The sequence below is a fragment of the Uranotaenia lowii genome, chromosome 3, assembly GCF_029784155.1.
Source record: "Uranotaenia lowii strain MFRU-FL chromosome 3, ASM2978415v1, whole genome shotgun sequence".
In the NCBI taxonomy this organism is placed as follows: Eukaryota; Metazoa; Arthropoda; class Insecta; order Diptera; family Culicidae; genus Uranotaenia; species Uranotaenia lowii.
Window position 1 is genome coordinate 116,813,086 of NC_073693.1, and position 21,832 is coordinate 116,834,917.

At 33.6% G+C, this 21,832-nt stretch overlaps 1 protein-coding gene across 1 annotated transcript in view; it reads left to right on the forward strand.

Moving 5' to 3' along the window:
- LOC129757700 (uncharacterized) overlaps positions 1-21,832 on the forward strand; it is a 125,238-nt gene that overhangs the window by 66,707 nt on the left and 36,699 nt on the right. The window contains exon 7 of the mRNA XM_055754989.1: positions 15,339-15,815. Within this exon, the coding sequence (XP_055610964.1) occupies positions 15,339-15,815 (477 nt within the window). The remainder of the gene's footprint in view (positions 1-15,338; positions 15,816-21,832) is intronic.

Here is a 21,832-nt window from a genome sequence, read left to right on the forward strand (position 1 = left end):
GAGGCTGTGCACGATGATGCTGACGAAGTTTGACTGCGTGGTAATGGACGACGAAACCTACGTCAAAGCCGACTACAAGCAGCTTCCGCGACTGGAGTTTTATACGGCAAAAGGAAGGGGAAAGGTAGCAGATATTTTCAAGCACATGAAACTGTCAAAGTTCGCGAAGAAATATCTGGTTTGGCAAGCCATCTGTACTTGTGGCTTGAAAAGCAGCATTTTCATAGCATCCGGGACTGTCAACCAAGAAATTTACGTGAAAGAGTGTTTGAATAAACGTCTGTTGCCTTTCTTGAAGAAACACGGTTGATCCGTTCTTTTGGCCGGATTTGGCATCTTGTCATTACGGTAAAAAGGCCATGGAGTGGTATGCCGCCAACAACGTGCAGGTGGTTCCCAAGGACAAGAACCCTCCCAACACGCCAGAGCTCCGCCCAATTGAGAAATACTGCTAAGGACGAGAAGCAGTTCAAGGCAAACTGGCTTTCTGCGGCGGACAAGGTGGCTGTATAAAATCTGATGGCAGGGGTTAAGCGTAAGGCCCGGCAATTTGGATTTGGAAAAGTGGAAGCCTAACTGAATATTTTTCCTGAATTTTATACTAATTAAACTTGAAAAAGAAATTTAATTTGATTTTTTAAATAAACGATTTCGCCGATTTACACCGGTTTTCCCTTGACCAAATTTTGACCGTATCACCCTTTTTTTTAACTAGATATTCCAATTTCAAAGATTCATCTATTTTAAAAGCTAAATTCTTTTCAAGATATTTGAAAGATAGCATAACAAGTATTTCTGACACTACTAAAGAAAATGTTAGAGTATTAATAAAGAAAATAATATTTCATCCAACACACTTTTTGAAGACTTCTTACAATGTTTGCTTTTGCATTGAAAATATCTACAATTCAATTTCGTTTAAAACTTCTCTCAAAATTCGTCAAAATCCCCGTGTTTAAAGAAAATGGAATCAAAAACTTAAAAAAAACTACTATAAAAATGTTCCACAAAAGTCGAGTTCGGGGTAGTTGAGCATTAATTTGAAATTTTTATTTTTATTTTTTTTTACACTTTTGTCACATAAGTGCAGAAATTTCTTAAATGTTATTTACCTATTTCTCAAACTTTTTTATTCAAAAACAAAAGATGATAGAAAAAATATCATTGCATATTTTTATTCAGTGATCCCAAATCAACCAACACCAAATTTTGAAAACTGATCATACACATTTTACAAACCTGTGCAAAATTTCAGCTTCATCGGACTTGATTTAGAGGTGCTTCAAAGCGTTCAAATTTTCGGTATTTTGACCCCCAAAAATCACCAACGGGAGACCAAAGGAAATTGGAAAAATCAAAATTTGAATTTTGATGCCGAATAACTTAAAAATGTATAAAACATCGAGATCTGGTGTTATCTCAAAACAATTTTTTTTGGATAAAAATCGATTTTTCTGAAAAACGATCAGTTTTCCGAAAGAGTTCCGATAGAGAACCAAGCCCCAGAAGTCGATTTTTGGTGTAATTTTTTAGAGACATAATCTGAAGAAATTAAAATGCCTTTTTTGCGAATTTCCTTTGGTCCTCTCCTTGGTGATTTTTGAGGGACACAAAAACGAAAAATTGAACGCTTTAAGGCACCACTAAGTCAAGTCCGATTGAGCTGAAATTTTGGACAGGTCAGTTTTTGGGTCAATCTACAAAATGTGTATGGTAGGTTGGCAAAATTTGACAAGACCCATTTGGCAGCCATCCTAATATCCTTCAATGATTTGCGACCTTTTTTGCGGTTAAAAAAAAGGACAATTACAATTACTTGACATTCAAAAACACTACCTCGTCCTTAGAATGGGTTTTTATTTAGAAATGTCACGAAATAAATTCAGAGCTTGAAATCAACCATTTTAACATCAAACTTGATGCCATGATGGTCATCAGAATTAGCAAAATAAAATCTAAAACCTTGTATCCTCTACTTTATTACTGAAAATTAGCAAAATAAAATCTAAAACCTTGTATCCTCTACTTTATTACTGAAAATTTTGATTTACAAACCATCGTGCTGATATGAAATATTTTTCAAGTAACCAATTTCAGTCACCATTTTATTTTGTGTTTCTTGTTCTTCTAAACGCTCAATATCATATTCGAAAACGATGAATTAAGCTTCAAATCAAATTAAGTTTTAGATATTTTTAAAGCAAAAAAACTAATCGTTTTGCAGGTTTAAACAAATTATGTTTTTTACATACTTTATTTAGTAATGTCAGAAATATTTGTAACTTGTTATTATATCTTTTCAAAATTTTCAAAACTGTAGAATTAAACTTTTTGAGACTATGCATAATCATCATCAAACTATTATTTCTTAAATGAATTAAATAAATAATAAACAAATTCAGAATCAGATATTTCTTTACCGTTGATTTGTTTTTTCATCAGTTATCAAAGATTGATTTCACCTAAAACTGATACTTTTTAAAGCTTATAAACTCCATATCACTAAACGCAAGGTGATATATAAAATTTGACAAACAAAACGAGTCCAGCGAGCTTAAATCTACCAAATCAATCATTAAATCATAGATACCTAATGCTGTTTCTTTGAGTTATCAATTAAATTCTAATAATAAGTTTTTAAAATGGTAAGACGAGTTTATTAAAAAAAAACTTCTAAAATGCCAAAAAACTGATCGCTTTCTTCTTCATATTTTGGTTTTAATTTTCAAATACATTTACCGAATTTTAAAGTAAAACTATTTAAAATTTATGAAATATTTTTGATAAGTTTGTTTTAATTTTTTAATACCTACTAAATTTTTGTTTCTAAACATAATTCTCTTGGAAGCCTTTGAGCCTAAATTTGTAATAAGAAAAATATAGTTTCCACCTTCTGTCCTTTCCAGGAACCAATATTCCAATTGAAACGCAACATATTCAGAGCTTGAAATTTTAAACTTTAAAACCATCGATTAAAAATTTATATACTAATAAATTTTAAAATATTATTTCTTTAATTTTCATTATATCAAATCCACTTTTTCAATTAATCGTGATTTTTTTTATACATCTTTAGAAAATTCGAAATATGTTTGAAGTAGCAACTTAGAGTTGAATTTTAATGCCTAATGTTAACTAAATTAGTATGAATTTTGTGCTATCAATATTTACAACAAAACTTGAAATTCATTATTCTATTTTTATTTTATCAATTTCTTATTGATCATTTCCCAATCTGTAATTTTTCAGTTTAGTTAAACATGTTGTTATATAAATGTAAAGAAGTCTAGAAATATAGTTTAATACTTTGTTCTTTTTCTAAATAATCTTCGGAAAAGACCATTTTAAACTAAGGAGAATTTATTCTAAAGTTGATACCGAAATTATAGAATAAATTCTCCTTATTTTAAAATGGTTTTTTTCCTAATCGAAAATCCTCAGTTCAAATCGTTATTCATTTTCTTTGAAAATTCAAGGTAGTACAGCGAAATTTTTAATCAATCCTTCCACTGAAATTGAAGAAAAACCCAAGCAACCAAAAGTCATATATTTACTTGAATGAAGGCATTGAAGATTACATATTGGCTGACAAAGAGAATCAACTGCCCATTTCCCTTTGGTGAACTTTATGTACTCATTAATGAACTTGAAAGTTGCAAAAGTGATAGATATGTACGTTGTATGTGACTTGTTTTTGCCCAATTCCCATTAGTGAACTATATGTACTCATTAACGAACTTGAAAGCTGCAAAAGTGATCTATACGTACGTTATACGGGACTAAAGTCACATAAAGGGCACAAAAGTGCTCAATACGGGATTTGGTAAGACACATAAAGGGCACAAAAGTGCTCAAACGGGATTTGATAAGTCACAAAAAGTGCATTGATGTGCTTTCAAAATCAAATCACCTCTTCGAGTTTTAGTTTCAGTTAGAACAACACCTAGGCGTGGTCTCGTGATAGCGTGTTCGATTCTCACCACGAAGGTCGGGGTTCGATCCCCAAGACGAGCAAGTTTTTTTTTAATAAGTAATTTTGTACTTGAGTGACCATTCTGATGTGATATACATATGTAGGAAATGTAGAAAAGAAGCAATTGAGAAATTTGTCGAGTTTGAAATCCGGCGCGTGGCATCATGGCAGCACCGATACAGAACACATTAAATAATCAAGTGAAGGTGATATGAACCGAAGCCAACGGTTCAGTTGAGATAGAGAGAGATATTTTTGCTCATTTTGCGATTTTTCAGAAGCTGAATTAAGAGGCCGCTGGAAGCTGAATAGAAGATCATTGAGATTTGTTTTGTAACTTGAAAGTTTCAATAAGAACTTAAATTTTGGGCTGCACAAAACGTACTTCATATCAATAGTGGGGCTGAGTAAGCGTGTTTGTACCTGTTTTATAAGACTTTTGGTTGCTTGGGAAGACATCTAAAATAAAATGAGAAGTAAATAATAATCATTATCATTTTCCTAACAGTTTTTAATCATGGATATTTTTTTAACCTGATCAAACATTTATTTGAGAATTCAGTTTTTTTTTAAATCTGGTGCTATATTTTAGGTGTTCTATTTCAGTTCATTAATTTTTGGGCCTGAAGCTTCATTCGAAATTTTGATTCTCATTCTTTTTCTGGTGTTTCGTAAATATTGATTTCAAATTTGAAACTTGACTGCTTAGAATTTATTTTCAAGAAAATTTTTAGTTCAGAATAAAGAACATCAATTTGATAAACGAATGACTTACTGGATATAGCATGGATTTGAAAAATTCATTCTGATTTGTTCTGAAAATTTGATTTATTTTATAAGTAAAATTAATTATTTTTAAGTTTTGTGTGTTATTCATAAGTGAGAAAATTGTTTAGGAATAAATTACCATATTTATTGTATATTTTTGGTATTGTTTTAATTTTTGGCTAAATTTTTAATTTTGAAACCACCCCCTCCCCCCCTCCCCCATGGACGGGTTCTTCTCACGGGCCTGATGTAAACTATCTGTTTATGATGAAAAAAAAAAAAACATTAAAATATTGTTGATGTCTGAAAATTGAGCCGAAAGACATTATGGTCAGAAAAAGATGGCACTGTTGAACGAAGATTGTGACAATTCCGGTTCGAATCATTAAATTTTATTATGTCAGCTAAACTGAGGCTGATTCAAAGATTCAATTAAAGTTAAAAAAAAGTTTCTGGATTCCGATGTCATATGTAATTAATGAAAATATTAGAAAAATTTAAAACTTATTGATTTTTTTCTTGAAATTTTTTGTTTTTTTTAACAGAATAATTAGCCTTTATTCATAAAACTGGGCTGATAAATTTTATTTATCTATAAAAACATGAAAACCAATGGAAAAAAAAAGAATTTTACAACAAGAGATTTCAGAAATTAGCTGAGCCATATTTCTACGTAAAATGGATTCAATGTACAGATTGCAATTTCTTGAGTCAATTTAAGATACGATTCCTTATATTATAATTTAAAAACTAAATTAACATTCTAGAGTAGTTGTGTTCAGGGCTCGTCATCCGAACTACTTAAAAATTTAGAAATGTTGAAATTCTACGATTTGAAATAACTTTGTTCATCCTATCAGTTTCTTCATTAGGCTGGAACAAATATCAATTTCTTCTTTCGTCACCCCTCCCCCGCTCCCCTTCAAAATTTCCAAAATACCCGAAGGGGGAAATAAATAAAGTTTGAAGTATTTAATGTAAATTTCGAAATAAAATCCAAATATCCGAAAGATTACATGACCAAAAACCCATCATTTTAAAATAAAGTAATTTCACCTTTTATATTCATGATTTTATCGAACTTTTTCAATAAAAAATTACTTGATTCAAAGGTTTTGTGCAATTTTATTGTATGCAATTTTGTTTTATACATGCTTTGTTTTATACATGCTATTAAATTTTCGCATTATTTTTTATTCTCTTCCCACCCCCCGGCCTTTTAAATTCATCAAATCGGTTGGAATCAGGGCCGTATTAAGCCTTCGGGGGGCCTTCTAAATAATTTTGTATTGCGATCCCAAAGAAAACTTATATTTTAAGCAACTAAAAGCACATGCCGCTTTCGATTTTTGCATCTTAAGGGGTTTTTATTTCTTAATTTTTTTTTACTTGTTACTTAAAATTGTTGTTGCTAAAACAAAGCAAAAATTGTTTCGTTATTGCAAAATAAGGCTGGATCAAATATCAATTTCTTCTTTTCTCACCCCACACCCCCCCCCCCCCCCCTTCGAAATTTCCAAAAACCTGAAGGGGGGAATAAATAAAGTTTGAAGTATTTTAAGTAAATTTTAAATGAAAATTGAAATATCCGAAAGATTACAAGACCAAAAACCAAATTTCGGAAGATGTAAGTTAATTAACATTTTGTATTCTTAATTTTATTGCATTTTTCGATAAAAAAAATACTTGATTTATAGGTTTTATGTAATAATATATTATGCAATTAGGTTGCATACAATCTTTCGTGCAATTTATTCCAATTTATTTGTTTTTCGCATTATTTTTTATTTCCCCTCCTCCCCCCCTCGCAATGTTCCAACTCCGAGTGACAAAAGAAGGATTTGAAATTTGTTCCGGCCTAATAAAAAGATTTAAATAGAAATATAGAAATATTTATGTCTCAAAGTCACTCTATAATACTATGAATTTATTGCATTGTAACAAAAATTAAGGATGATAGGATGTAATTGAGAATTTCTATTTCTCAAAGTCAAAAATATAAACATCGAAAGTAATGAGAAAGTTTTGAATCGAATTTCAAATCTATGGCTGAAAATTATAATAGCTTTTTCAAGTCATCATCCAAAATTCAAGTGTGAACTGAAAAATCCGTGTTGTGTATGTAGTATAGTATTATTTATTGTATAGTAAGCATTTCAGATTGCAGGTTTCATCTGGACTTTCCCGGGTTTTCAAAGTAAATTTGATAGAAGTACTATTTTTTTCCCCATGATTTTTGGTAAAATAAATTACATTTTTTCGGATTTGCTATCGGGTTTCGATTCGAAAAAAAAATTGAGATTGAATCTACAAGTTTTTCAAATTTTTCTAGAAAAATAAACATTTATATTTGATTATCCAGGATGCGTGCTTCAAAGAATACACTACACTAGGGCCCCACCCGAAATTTCAGTAAGTGTAAAATTTCCGAGCCGTAATTTCAGGTGCTATTTTATTTACGCTGGTGCTAATTTCATTCAAATTCCTTGATCCTCGTAAAAATATAGTGTAAAAATCATAGAATTTTTTAAATGTGCTTTTATTATTTTCATATGAAGCCTCAATCTACTCTAATTCATACTAATTAAAAGTTTTTCAATACGACTTCAACAAAATGAGTTAGCTTCCATTTCATGTATCTAGCTTTAACCGTTCCTGAGATATCGCTTGGAGAAAGTACAGTTCGGGTCATTTTCTTCCATGATCTGATCGGATTAGAATCAAAATAGGGATCAGGACCTGGATCCGGTTCAAGGTCAGGGTCAAGACATGAATCTACATTAGGATCAATTCTCTCAATCTAAGATCTCGATAATAAGATATTATATTAATTTATAATCCTGGTTAGTTATAGCCTTTACTTTTAAAGAATTCTTGTCGGGAAAGGGCGTGTTGATAACTATTCATATTAATGTTTAATCCAATTCAAATTAATTTAAAATTTCAAAATTCATATTAAAGTTTTATAATCCTATGTTTCAAAATTTTGAATTGTGAAATATAAATTTTCCTGAAATAGTTAAAATCTATCGACTGGTTGTGTAAAGAATAAATTGATTTTCACCGATTTCAGTCACGAAAAAATTTTAAAACGATTTTTATTTCTTCATCCGACGTTTCGGCATTTACTATGCCTTTTTCAAGGAGTCTTTTAACCCTCATCCGCATTAGGGTGTCATTTTGACACCATTGCAAATTTGAAGGCTTGTAACTTTTTTCAGAAGCTTCAAAATACAAAAATTTCTTCGGGGACTCTAATTGAATTCAAAAGTTCTTCAAAACTGCATTTTTACTATTTTTATGGACGAACCCTGGAAGCCTGGACAAAAAAACTCCCTTTCCGACTTTGGGTGTCATTTTGACACCACAAAAGTAAAATCTATTTAAGTCGTTTGAATTATTATGAACTTCATATAAAACTTATATCAAAAGAAATCTTGTAATGTCAGTAAAATATGTTTAGAACATTATATACAGCTAAAGTTACAAGTTTTCTCGTTATTCAGCATGAAAGAAAAAAAATCCGGAAAACATGCCTCACGAAAACTGCTGTAGTTCATATGTTACACGCCCAAAAAAATATTTGCCTTATGCATATGAAAGCTGAAGTTAATGCCTACATCACGAAGATAAGAAATATTTTTTTAAATTTTTTTTGATGAAATGGTCACAAAAAGTTCAAAAAAGTGGTCTAAAAAACCTACTTTTCATTCAATTGCTTGTAAATCCTGTTTGAGCGATGGTAGAGTTTTGAAAAAATATGACTACAAAATGTATTAAAATTCCAACATTTTGCTGTCTTTAGATTTTTTATGCAACAAAAATTTAATTTACTGGAATTTTTCAAAGTTCACTACTTTGCGCGATTTTTTAACAAATTGAAATTTCATCTGTTTTTGTGGTCCTCCGTCAGGTTGTACCCGGATTATCAATGCTTTTACTTTGTTTGGACCCATCAAGAGTATATTCATTGGAAAGCAAATTTAATCTACATTCTAGTGAGGTGCTACAATTCACGCTGTAAGATTCCACAAAAATATGAAAATTATAAACGTAAAATCATTCCTGAATTTCTAGAACTACAAGCAACGGTCCAGCAAAACGTGTTTGTTTGCTCTCCGAGTAGGTACGGTGGGTGGTTATTCGGGCAGAGAGCGCAGCCGACAGACGAAGAAATGCACGACACGCATCGTTGGAATTTTAATACATTTTGTAGTCATATTTTTTTCAAAACTCTACCATCGCTCAAACAGGATTTACAAGCAATCCAATGAAAAGTAGGTGTTTTAGACAACTTTTTTTAACTTTTTGTGACCATTTCATCAAAAAAAATTTAAAAAAATATTTCTTGTCTTCATGATGTAGACATTAACTTCAGCTTTCATATGCAGAAGGCATATATTGTTTTGGACGTGTAATATATGAACTACAGCAGTTTTCGTGAGGCATGTTTTTTCGGATTTTTTTTCTTTCATGCTGAATAACGAGAAAACTTGTAACTTTAGCTTTATATAATGTTCTAAACATATTTTACTGACATTACAAGGTTTCTATTTATATAAGTTATGTTTCAATCGGTTGAAAACGCCAAAAGTTATAACGATTTGAGCTTGTGGTGTCAAATTGACACTCCTAGTGCTGATTAGGGTAATGAAATCTAATGCGGATGAGGGTTAATATAACATAATTAATTATGTGTTTTAAAGGGTGTTAGAATATATTGTGTACTTACTGAAATTTCTCGTTTTAATTGTCCAAAAAGTTTTTTTAATCTGCTAAACTGTCTAATCGGGAAATGTAAGTCCAGTTGTCTGTAGTGTATAACAAAATATTCAAAGTTGAGCTCTCTACTTGCATGCAATCTTCCTTGGCATCTGTTCTACTTACTATTGATCTGGTTGAGATGAATATTACACTTTGCAAGTTTTGAAAACGAAAACGGATATAAAATGATTTGCACTATTTTGGATGTTGTTTTCCACCTGGCCACTGCTGATGTTTGTTGTATTTTGTGTGTTTGATGTATTATTATGTATATTGGTGTGTTTTTGCTTGCTTTTGATGGAGTTGAAAATGCCGGCATAGATGACACTGAGCCCTTCAGTATCAGTCTTCTTATCGACCGTTTTGCCATTCCTCGCGATGTGACACGTTTCTACAATTTGTGAACCGGAAGTAAAATTGTGACGATCAATTATTCTCGTGCTGTTTTTTTTTTGGAAACTTGTTGGTTTTTTCCTATGGGAATTCCGGCTTGCAGTCTTTTTTAAGCAAAAACGATTTTTGTTTTTATAAATCCAACGTTTCAATCCGTTTTGGATCTTCTTCAGGGACTGAAAATGTATTTTTATAAAGTATTTTACCGATTACAAATATGAGAAATTTACCTAAAAAGTTTCGTTTTCTTGTTGAGGTCGACTCGGCTGGTCGTTTTGAAGCTGTCTTTTAATCTGTTTTTAAATGTTTCCGAATTAAATCGTGTTTTGTTATAACAAAGGTGTTGTGTTTAACTTACTGTGAATAGTTTTTCATGGATAAAATCCGTTTGTCTGGTGTTTTTGGGATAGTTTTTCCTCAGCATCAGAATATGCACAGTCTTCACTTTTCACTTTTTGTTTTGTTGTTGTTAAATGTCAGCTTGTTGTGTGTTTTGTTTTGGGTGGTGTTTTTTTATTTTGTTTTCTGTGTTTTGGATCTTCGTTTATTGATTGTATAGTTTTGAAAATGTTAGAATATGTAGGGTGGATGTTTTCAGTGTCTTTTTTAATGTTTATGGCATTTTTTGTTGTTTTAATGTGGCAGCTTTCCAGCATTCGTAATTTTCCTTGGTTGTCTCCCCTGTCGATGATCCGAACTCCGTCAATGTCGAACAGGTGGTTCATAGCTATCTCGTGGTCCAAGAGTGCAGTTTGTTGTCGAAGTTTTGCTATTGGGTAATCCGTTTTTATGTATCCTAGGTCCCACAAGCGTTTTAGTTCGTTAGTTTGGCAGCGGTGTTGTGACATTCGTTGTTTTAGTTTCACGCTTGTGAGACCTATATAGCATGCCTTGCATTTTTCACCATTTTCTTCTTGAGTGTCTTCCTCTTGATTCTCATCATTATTTTTCCATGTTCCTTTACATTTTATTTTGTATATGACATTGGTGTTTTCGTCATATGGTGTTTTGTCTTTTACAATTGGAAATAGTGATCCGATTGTTTTTGTTTGTTTGCATGCTACTCTTGTGTTTTTATAATCTGAGTGTAATGTTTTAATAATTTGTGTTGTAAGGTTTTCGATATTTGTTAGAGAACGGTAAATGTATTTTTCTGTATTTTCGTTCTCGTTCATAGCTTCTTCTGGTATCGTTTTTTCATATGATTTGTTAATCATTCGGTTTATGAGAGACATAGGGTAGTCATTCAAGCTAAGTTGTTTCCGAATGATATTATTAGCTTGGATGGTTCCTGAATGTGATGAGAACTTCATGACTCTCTTGGCGAAATTAACAGCTACATTTATCTTCTGATGAAGCGGATGGAACGAGTGAAAATTCCATCCGCTTCATCAGAAGATAAATGTAGCTGTTAATTTCGCCAAGAGAGTCATGAAGTTCTCATCACATTCAGGAACCATCCAAGCTAATAATATCATTCGGAAACAACTTAGCTTGAATGACTACCCTATGTCTCTCATAAACCGAATGATTAACAAATCATATGAAAAAACGATACCAGAAGAAGCTATGAACGAGAACGAAAATACAGAAAAATACATTTACCGTTCTCTAACAAATATCGAAAACCTTACAACACAAATTATTAAAACATTACACTCAGATTATAAAAACACAAGAGTAGCATGCAAACAAACAAAAACAATCGGATCACTATTTCCAATTGTAAAAGACAAAACACCATATGACGAAAACACCAATGTCATATACAAAATAAAATGTAAAGGAACATGGAAAAATAATGATGAGAATCAAGAGGAAGACACTCAAGAAGAAAATGGTGAAAAATGCAAGGCATGCTATATAGGTCTCACAAGCGTGAAACTAAAACAACGAATGTCACAACACCGCTGCCAAACTAACGAACTAAAACGCTTGTGGGACCTAGGATACATAAAAACGGATTACCCAATAGCAAAACTTCGACAACAAACTGCACTCTTGGACCACGAGATAGCTATGAACCACCTGTTCGACATTGACGGAGTTCGGATCATCGACAGGGGAGACAACCAAGGAAAATTACGAATGCTGGAAAGCTGCCACATTAAAACAACAAAAAATGCCATAAACATTAAAAAAGACACTGAAAACATCCACCCTACATATTCTAACATTTTCAAAACTATACAATCAATAAACGAAGATCCAAAACACAGAAAACAAAATAAAAAAACACCACCCAAAACAAAACACACAACAAGCTGACATTTAACAACAACAAAACAAAAAGTGAAAAGTGAAGACTGTGCATATTCTGATGCTGAGGAAAAACTATCCCAAAAACACCAGACAAACGGATTTTATCCATGAAAAACTATTCACAGTAAGTTAAACACAACACCTTTGTTATAACAAAACACGATTTAATTCGGAAACATTTAAAAACAGATTAAAAGACAGCTTCAAAACGACCAGCCGAGTCGACCTCAACAAGAAAACGAAACTTTTTAGGTAAATTTCTCATATTTGTAATCGGTAAAATACTTTATAAAAATACATTTTCAGTCCCTGAAGAAGATCCAAAACGGATTGAAACGTTGGATTTATAAAAACAAAAATCGTTTTTGCTTAAAAAAGACTGCAAGCCGGAATTCCCATAGGAAAAAACAATATATTCAGTCGATCCCCATACACAAAAAGGAAACTTGTTGGACAATTTAAACGAGAAATTTCAGTAAGTACACCATATATTGTAACACATTTTTAAACACATCATTTATTATGTTATATTAATAGACTCCTTGAAAAAGGCATAATAAATGCCGAAACTTCGGATGAAGAAATAAAAATCGTTTTAAGATTTTTTCGTGGCTGAAATCGCCGAAAATCAATTTATTCTTTTCCTGAAATTTTTAGGTTAAAAAAACCTTATCTCAATCTTTTGTGTTTATGAATTACTCTTCTGTGTTGAAATCAAGAATAAAACTTTATTGAAATCAAGAATAAAACTATATTGTGAGTTTTCAAAAACATACAAAAAACTTTTCATTCTCGTTGTGTTACATTGGGTTCAGAAGTGTTTTATTAATGAATAGACGCGCAACCAAATGTCACTTTTTCGTTCAACAGACAATAAAAAATAGCCAAAGACTTTGATAAAAAACGGGTAGATATCTTGAATGAGATTTCGTTATCAAGATAATACCCGGCACTGTGTAGGAAATGTCTCTTTTTCGGTTCTCTTCATTTTCCCAAGAATGCATCGCATTGTTGGCTAGAAAAAAAAGCTAACGTCGTCGTGTCGTCGTCATCTGTTTCGGGATGATTTTCAACTGAAGTTTCGAAGCCCTCCGGGAAGAACACGGACACACCGAAAGTCTCCCGAAGAATTACTTTGTTATTGGAAACTTCTCGGCTGGAAATAATCAGAAAGAATTGTGATGAGAACATCTTGAATGTACAAAAAATCTTCTCACTTTGTAAGGTGATGTGTAAGCTTTTGCAAATCTATATATATAAAAAGCAATTATCTGTATGTTTGTTTGTTTGTTTGTTTGTTTGTTTGTTTGTTTGTTTGTTTGTCCTCTATAGACTCAGCCGTCTTAAGAGCTAGAGATCTGAAATTTGGCATGGATGCTCATTAGGACGAGGAATGATGAAAAATGTTTTTAGATTTTTGGACGACCCCTTCTGAAGGGGGTCGTCCATACAAGACAAATATTGTTTTCACGTTATTGTCGTTATTTTCCGTCGGATTGTGATGAAAACTTGCACATGAGTGTTTTGAGAGACGAGCAATCGATTACAGTTATCAAATTTGGGGTCAGGGGTCGGCCAAAGGGGTCGTCCATATCCACTGATTAATGTTTTTGCGATATTGGCGTTATTATACACCGGATTGTGATGAAAATTTGCACATGAGTGTTTTGAGAGACGAGCAATCGATTACAGTTATCAAATTTAGGGTCAGGGGTCGGCCAAAGGGGTCGTCCATATCCACTGATTAATGTTTTTGCGATATTGGCTTTACGATAGATCGTATTGTGATGAAAATTAGCACATGAGTGATTTGAGGGACCAGCAATCGATTTCATGTTTCGAATTGCGGATCAGAAGTTGGCTGAAGGAGTCGTCCATACCCAAATTTAATGTTTTTGCGATTTTGACGTTATTCTACATTGGATTGAGATGAAAATTTCCGCATAGGAGTTTTGAGGGACGTTCTTTCGCTTTCAGGTTTCAAATCTTGACTCAAAGGTCGGCAAAAGGGGGTATTATCTGTTCACTGATTTTACGATATTCTCTTGATTGAGCATAGAATTGTAATGAAAATTGACACATGGGAGGTTAACAGAAAAGATAATTGATTTCAGGTGTCAAGTTTTGAATCTTGGTCAAAAAAAGACCGTCCATGTTAGTTTCTCACTGTTTTCGTGATATTGTCGTGATCATGCATCGGATTGAGATGAAAATGATCAGATGAGGATTATAAACTATGAGCAATTGACTCCAGGTAGCATGTTCCGTGTCAAGGGTCGGCGAAAGGGGCGTCTATATTCACTGTTCACTGTTTTCAAGTTCCTGACGTTATTTTACATTTAAATTGAAAAGAAAATAGGCAAAAGGGAGTTTTGAGGAACGTAAAATGGGTTTCAATTATCGAATTTTGGGCAGAAAAAGAGGGTTTCATTGAAAGTTCAGTGTTTTGTGCAATAATTTTGTTGGAGGCAGTTAATTGATACCAATTTAAGTGTGAAGGTCAAGCAAAAGAGTCGTGCACATAGACAAATAGTACATGTTTCTGCCATAATGTCTAGATTTTGCAACCGATCCAGAAGAAAACACTCTCACATAAATTTTAATAAAAAGCCAATCAACCGTTTAATTTGAATTTAAAGTAATAGTAACAATAGCTTTAAACACTGTTGAATTTTTTCCCCATAATTGTCGAAATAATGTTTCGAATTCATTTTCTAAACTCATTTTGACGTACCAATGATTTAAAGCGAAACGAAGTTCGTACGGGATCAGCTAGTAAATTCATAAAACTTCGTAACTCATAAACGTAAGAATCTTAAAAATTTACAAAACAATATGAAATTTTAAAAGCTTACTCAGATTATTGCTTTATAACAATATTGTTCGATTGATGTTTGCTATTTTTTAAAAATTGATTAAAAAAATAGATCGAGTGACTCATTTTTTTTTTCAAAGAAATATTCAAAATACATGGCTCATTACGTGTATCCAGTTCATTTATATTTAGAACATAATCGCAAAATTAACATATGTTCCTACCTACATTGTATTCTAGGTAAAGATATTACTTTCAAAGCTGTCAATCTAAACGATGTTTTCCATTTACCATGTCTCGAAAAAAGCTTGTTGTTGTTATCATTCACTATTCTTCCCTCCCCTCCTTTCCTTTAAATTGCAGGCTTTGTGCAACGTGCCCGGAGATTCAGTTCGATAGGACACGCTAACAACGGCTTCGATCCGGAATCTGGGAAGGAAAATTTCGATTTCGTGTCATCGAAGCAAAGTTATTACCGAGATAGTTTTCCTTGCAATAGCAACAATAACAAAAACATCAACGAAAAGCTCGCGCAGATCGTCAACGGCGATACAAAGAAAAATGCGCCTTATAATGATGAAAATAAAAATAACAACAACAACAACAAAAATACCGGGATGCACGATTACGATCCACAGTGTCATTTGCGATACCGAAGGATGAAGGGAGCAACGAATGGTGCAAATAATGGAAGGTGGCGGCAAGGAGGAAGGACATTGTTGTCAGCCCAGAGGCAACTTTCGGATCAACATCGAATGACAAAGGAAGGCTGCTATCAACACAATCAAAAGACGGCTTTGGTGCCGAGAAATGCAGCAACAGCAGCAGCAGTCGGAAAAAGTAATGACACTGATATTTATTCCATTTGAATTTGTAACACTGCGATTTTGTGTTTTGCAAATGTCACTTTTGAGTTGATATTGAGAATTGAGATATGATGTTACCTTTTATAATTTGTAAAAATTTAACATTTGTAGGTTTCTAATTGTCTAGACAAAAACTTAAATTTCACACACAAACATTCAACATAAATAAAGAGTGATACGGACATAATTTGGTCAAGAGAAAACGCGTGTAAATCGGTGAAATCGTTTATTTAAAAAATCAAATTAAATTTCTTTTTCAAGTTTAATTAGTATAAAATTCAGGAAAAATATTCAGTTAGGCTTCCGCTTTTCCAAATCCAAATTGCCGGGACTTACGCTTAACCCCTGCCATCAGATTTTATACAGCCACCTTGTCCACCTTGTTCGCCGCAGAAAGCCAGTTTGCCTTGAACTGCTGCTTTTATTTATTTATTTATTTATTTAACAATCTTTGCAGATGCTTCCAATTATTTACAGAAATTAAACTATCCTATTCTAGATTTGAAAACAGATTTCGAAATATTAAAATCAAATTCACTAGCAACTTCATTAAATCTAACACAACATACATCTAAAGGGTTGTTTTGACCGTTTTGAGTTCGACGATGAGAGAGTCTCAGCAATTCCTGGGATCGGGTAGTCCTCAGAGGAGCATTAAACGGTAGAAGTGATAACAGTTCTGGACAATCCACGTTATTCTGCAAGATATCGAAAATGAAGAGTCGTTGTAAGAATACGCGCCTTGATGCCAGCGTCGGTAGCTTAAGTAGCAAGCAACGTTGTTCGTAAGGCGGAAGTTCAAGGGCGTCGTTCCAAGGTAGCTGGCGTAGAGCGTATCTGACGAAGCATCGTTGCACTCTCTCTATTTTTATCGAATGCACCGCCTGATATGGTGCCCAAATTTGCACTCCAAATTCGATAATGCTACGCACAAGAGCACAATACAGTGATTTCAGACTGTAGAAGTCACTAAAAAACTACGTGTTCCGTCGTATGAAGCCAAGAACTGCGAAACTTTTGGCTACTGTCGTGGAGATATGCTGGGAGAAGTTGAGCTTGTTGTCTAAAGTGATGCCAAGGTCTTTGACGACCGATGTGCGATTCAAGTTAGTCGTTGACATTTTGTACTCGAAAGTGATGAAACTTCGTTGTCGAGTGAACGTGATGGTAGTACATTTGGTAATATTCGGAGTCATGCCGTTTTGATGGCATCAATCTAGCAGACTGTCAATGTCCTTTTGGAGAGCGCAGCAGTCGACTAACGAAGAAATAGTTCGGAAAATTTTGAGGTCGTCGGCGTACAGCAGTTTTTCTGACTCAAGAGTAGCAGTCAAATCGTTGATAAAGAGAAGGAATATCAGAGGTCCCAGGTGACTTCCCTGAGGCACTCCCGAGGTAATTTTGAAAGGTGTCGAGTAAACAGAGCCCAGTCTTACGAAAGCAGTTCGGCCTACAAGATACGAGGTTATCCAATTGCAGAGCCAATCAGGAAAAATGCTGCTCGTCCTTAGCAGTTTTTTTTGGTCTTCTTTAGGTTCCGCTTGACAATGGCCCAGTATTTCTCAAATGGGCGGAGCTCTGGCGTGTTCGGAGGGTTCTTGTCCTTGGGAACCACCTGCACGTTGTTGGCGGCGAACCATGGCCTTTTTACCGTAATGGTAAATGCCAAAGCCGGCCAAAACAGTACGGAACAATCGTGTTTCTTCAGGAAAGGCAGCAGACGTTTATTCAAACAGTCTTTCACGTAAATTTCTTGGTTGTCAGTCCCGGAAGCTATGTAAATGCTGCTTTTCAAGCCACAGGAACAGATGGCTTGCCAAATCAGATATTTTTTTGCGAACTTTGAAAGTTTCATGTGCTTGAAAATATCTGCTACCTTTCCCCTTCCTTTTGCCGTATAAAACTCCTGTCCCGGAAGTTGCTTGTAGACGGCTTTGACGTATGTTTCGTTGTCCATTACCACGCAGTCAAACTTCGTCAGCATCGTCGTGTACAGCCTCCGGGATCGCGCTTTGGCCGTCGTATTTTGTTTATCATCGCGATTTGGAGTCACTACCTTCTTGTAAGTCGATAATCCGGCTCGTTTTTTGGCTCGATGCATGGTTGTAGACGATACACCCAGCTTATTTGCGGCAATACGGAGAGAGAGAGAGGTTAGGGTTTCACTTGAAACTACCGGCAACTCTCTTTGTCGTCTCAGCGGCTTCCAGTTTTCGATTTCCCCCCGATCCAGACTTCCTGGCTGTCGACAAACGTTCCCCAAACACTTAAATTACATTAGTAACGGTTGATTTGGCAACTTTCTGCGATTTTGCCAGCTTTGCGTGCGAGTAGCTCGGATTTTCGCGATGCGCGAGCAAAATTTTGATACGCTGCTCTTCTTCCTTGGACGGCATTTTGACAACTGAAGAGTGAATTCCAAAATCAAAATAGGAGCAACATTTTACTTACACACACTTTCAAAATGAGGGGTGTTCAGGTTTTCCAAATGCAAAATTGAAAAAAATACGTCAAGATGATATTGACCAAATTTTGACCGTATTACCCTTTAATTATCAATCAACTTCACGATTCAAACCAATTTATTATTTAAACAAAAAAAAAATAGAAAAATAACAGCTTTTTTAAACAATTTATTAAGTCCAAATAAGTGTTCCAACATGAAAAAACCATCCGTTTTTCACTTTAAGAGGACATTTTTGTTGCTGTTTTCTGCAAAGATTAATAAATACATTAAATATTTTTCGAGTATTCACTGGATTTAATATTTATTTTTATTTTTATGGAGCTTGAAAACTCCCAAAAAACATAATGAATACTGTCTTTATGACTTGATGGCTTGAAAAAGTAGAAATAAAAGAAAAATATTATTTAATATAACGGTTACGGTTTATTCATTACAATTTACCCTCTATTACAAACAACCAACATAATGGCAATGCTAAACAATACTTTCATCGTGCTCTGGAAGTAAACAATTGTTTTATTACAAATAAATAACTGCGTCTACTAGCACAAACACAACTCGTTTAAGTTTCTCTTCCAAACCAAAATATTGGTCAATTTAGCGGAGAATTAAGTGGACAACTTGAAGAGTGAATTCCAAAATCAAAATAGGAGCTACATTCTACACACACACACACCTTCAAAATGAGGGGTGTTCAGGTTTTTTAAATGCAAAATTGAAAGAAATACGTCAAGTTGATATTGACCAAATTTTGACCGTATCACCCTTTAATTACACTAGTTTACATTATTAAAAAAAAATCGTGAACTTTATTGGCCAACCTTTATATAAATGTAAAATCGGGCGCTGAATCCGAAAATGAAATTCAAAAAAATCTCAGTAGAACAGTTTTTGAGTTATGCTCCAAATATGAAATTTTTGGAAAAATAAAAAAGTACATGTACTTAGATTGAAATGGCTCGGACTGCATTACAGTAATTTGAAAGCTCTGTTTTGCATATTAAAGGTAAACAAATTCGCTATCGATCATCTGAACATCATTTTTGCGCATCATCCAGAGTATTGTTAATATGAGTGGCTTTATGAAAGAAAAATATAAAAAACGCATTTTTTTAGAGAAAATTTTGTTTGAGTGAAAGTTTTATACTCGATGGTAACATTTTAAAAATCTGATTTTCTATTGGCCTTAAATGTGAATCAGAAACAAAGATTTCAAGTGGTTATTTTTCAAAATGGGTTGAAAATTGAAAAAATTACGGTTGAGAGAGTAATTTTGAATAGAATGTTGATTAGACTGCCCCAAATGACCCGACTTTTGAAAAAGTTATACGCTGCAGGCTAAAATTGATCCTGGGCCTAGTACAAGATCTCATGCCAAATTTGAGCCAGATCGGACCACGGGAAGGGGTCGCTCAACGAGCCTGAAGTTTGTATGGGATTTTGAGACATTTTGTTCGAGTGGAACATGAAAAACCAGTTTTTCGTCAATAACTTTTGTCTCCTTTGACCGATTGCTTTCAAAAAATGGGTTTTCTTAAAGCCGAAACTATGACAAACATTTCATCCGAAGGTTTCATTTCAATTAAAGTTAAGATAAAAAAGTTATTAAGCTTCAAAAATTGGCTAACTTTTTTAAGGGTGATATTCATCACTGTTTTAATGAGGCGACTAAATGTCCGACCAGAACACTCAATGTGAAATACATGCCGTTTCGTCAAATAATGACCGATTTTAACCATTGTTGTTGCGCTCGATTGCAATTTTTGATGTTTTTCTTATATTTGAGTTTGGTTGATATTCACTTGATAGTTCGGAAATTAGTAAGGGCAGAAAAATGCTTGTCAATTTAAATGAAAAATTGCATAACCACAGGGGCTTAGGAACATGACTGGACGATTTGTGATGCCAATAAAAAAAAACAGTTTTCCATCAATAACCTTGGTTCCTGCTGGCCGATTTCTTTCAAAAGTAATTTTTCTAAAAGCCTAAATTATGATAAATATTTCATCCGAAGACTGCATTTCGATAAGAGTTAAGATAAAAATATTATTAGGCTTCAAAAATGGGCTAACTTTTTTACGGTGCTATTCATTACTGTTAATGAGGCGTCAATATGTTCGACCTCCCCGACTCATTGACAGTGATGAATACCATCCTTTAAGAAAACCCGTTTTTGAAAAAAATCGGCCAACGAGAACCAAAGTTATTAATGAAAAACAGGTTTTTCATGTTTCTTCCGAGCAAAATGTCTCGAAATCCCATACAAACTTCAAGCTCGTTGAGCAACCAAGGTTGCCGAAAAAAATTCTGTGTTTTTGAGAAAAAAAAATTCTGACTTTATGTGATTTTACCCAAAAATTCTGTGATGGTTTTCTGTGATGCTATTTCCTTAATTTAATTGAAAATTCATGATAATTTGGGTCTTTTTTACATTGAAGTTGAGTAATATCAATTAAAATTACCAATCCTATCATACTTTACTGAATAACAAAGTTCAAAATCTAAATTTTATGTTTGCCAAAACAATTATAATTTTGGATATTCTTTCAAAATTAAAAAATTCTGTGAAATCTGTGAATTTTTCAAAATTCTGTGTTCTGTGGCACAGATTCTGTGATGAAAATTTGCTCAAAATTCTGTGAAATTACAGATTTTTCTGTGATTTAGGCAACCTTGACAACCCCTTCCCGTGATCCGATCTGGCCGAAATTTGGCATGAGATCTTGTACTAGGACTAGAATAGATTTTAGCCTGCAGCGCATAACATTTCACAGGTTTTGAATTTCCCATACAAATTTGGGGCAGTCTATTGTACATATTTCCACCTTTGGGCGACTCAACCGCCAATCATTTTTTTAGATCGAAAAACACATGGACCAACGCTTTATGATGCCAATAAAATGATAATTTTTCGAAAAGAGGTCCTTTTACATTTTTCTCACGTTTTTATTATATTAGCTGTAGCTTTCTATTGATAGAGAATGAGGGTGAATCTTTTTATTGGCATCACAAATCGTCCAGTCATGTTCCTAAGCCCCTGTGGTTATGCAATTTTTCATTTAAATTGACAAGCATTTTTCTGCCCTTACTACTTTCCGAACTATCAAGTGAATATCAACCAAACTCAAATATAAGAAAAACATCAAAAATTGCAATCGAACGCAACAACAATGGATAAAATCGGTCATTATTTAACGAAACGGCATGTATTTCACATTGAGTGTCCTGGTCGGACATTTAGTCGCCGCATTAAAACAGTGATGAATATCACCCTTAAAAAATTAAGCCAATTTTTGAAGCTTAATAACTTTTTTATCTTAACTTTAATTGAAATGAAACCTTCGGATGAAATGTTTGTCATAGTTTCGGCTTTAAGAAAACCCATTTTTTGAAAGCAATCGGTCAAAGGAGACAAAAGTTATTGACGAAAAACTGGTTTTTCATGTTCCACTCGAACAAAATGTCTCAAAATCCCATACAAACTTCAGGCTCGTTGAGCGACCCCTTCCCGTGGTCCGATCTGG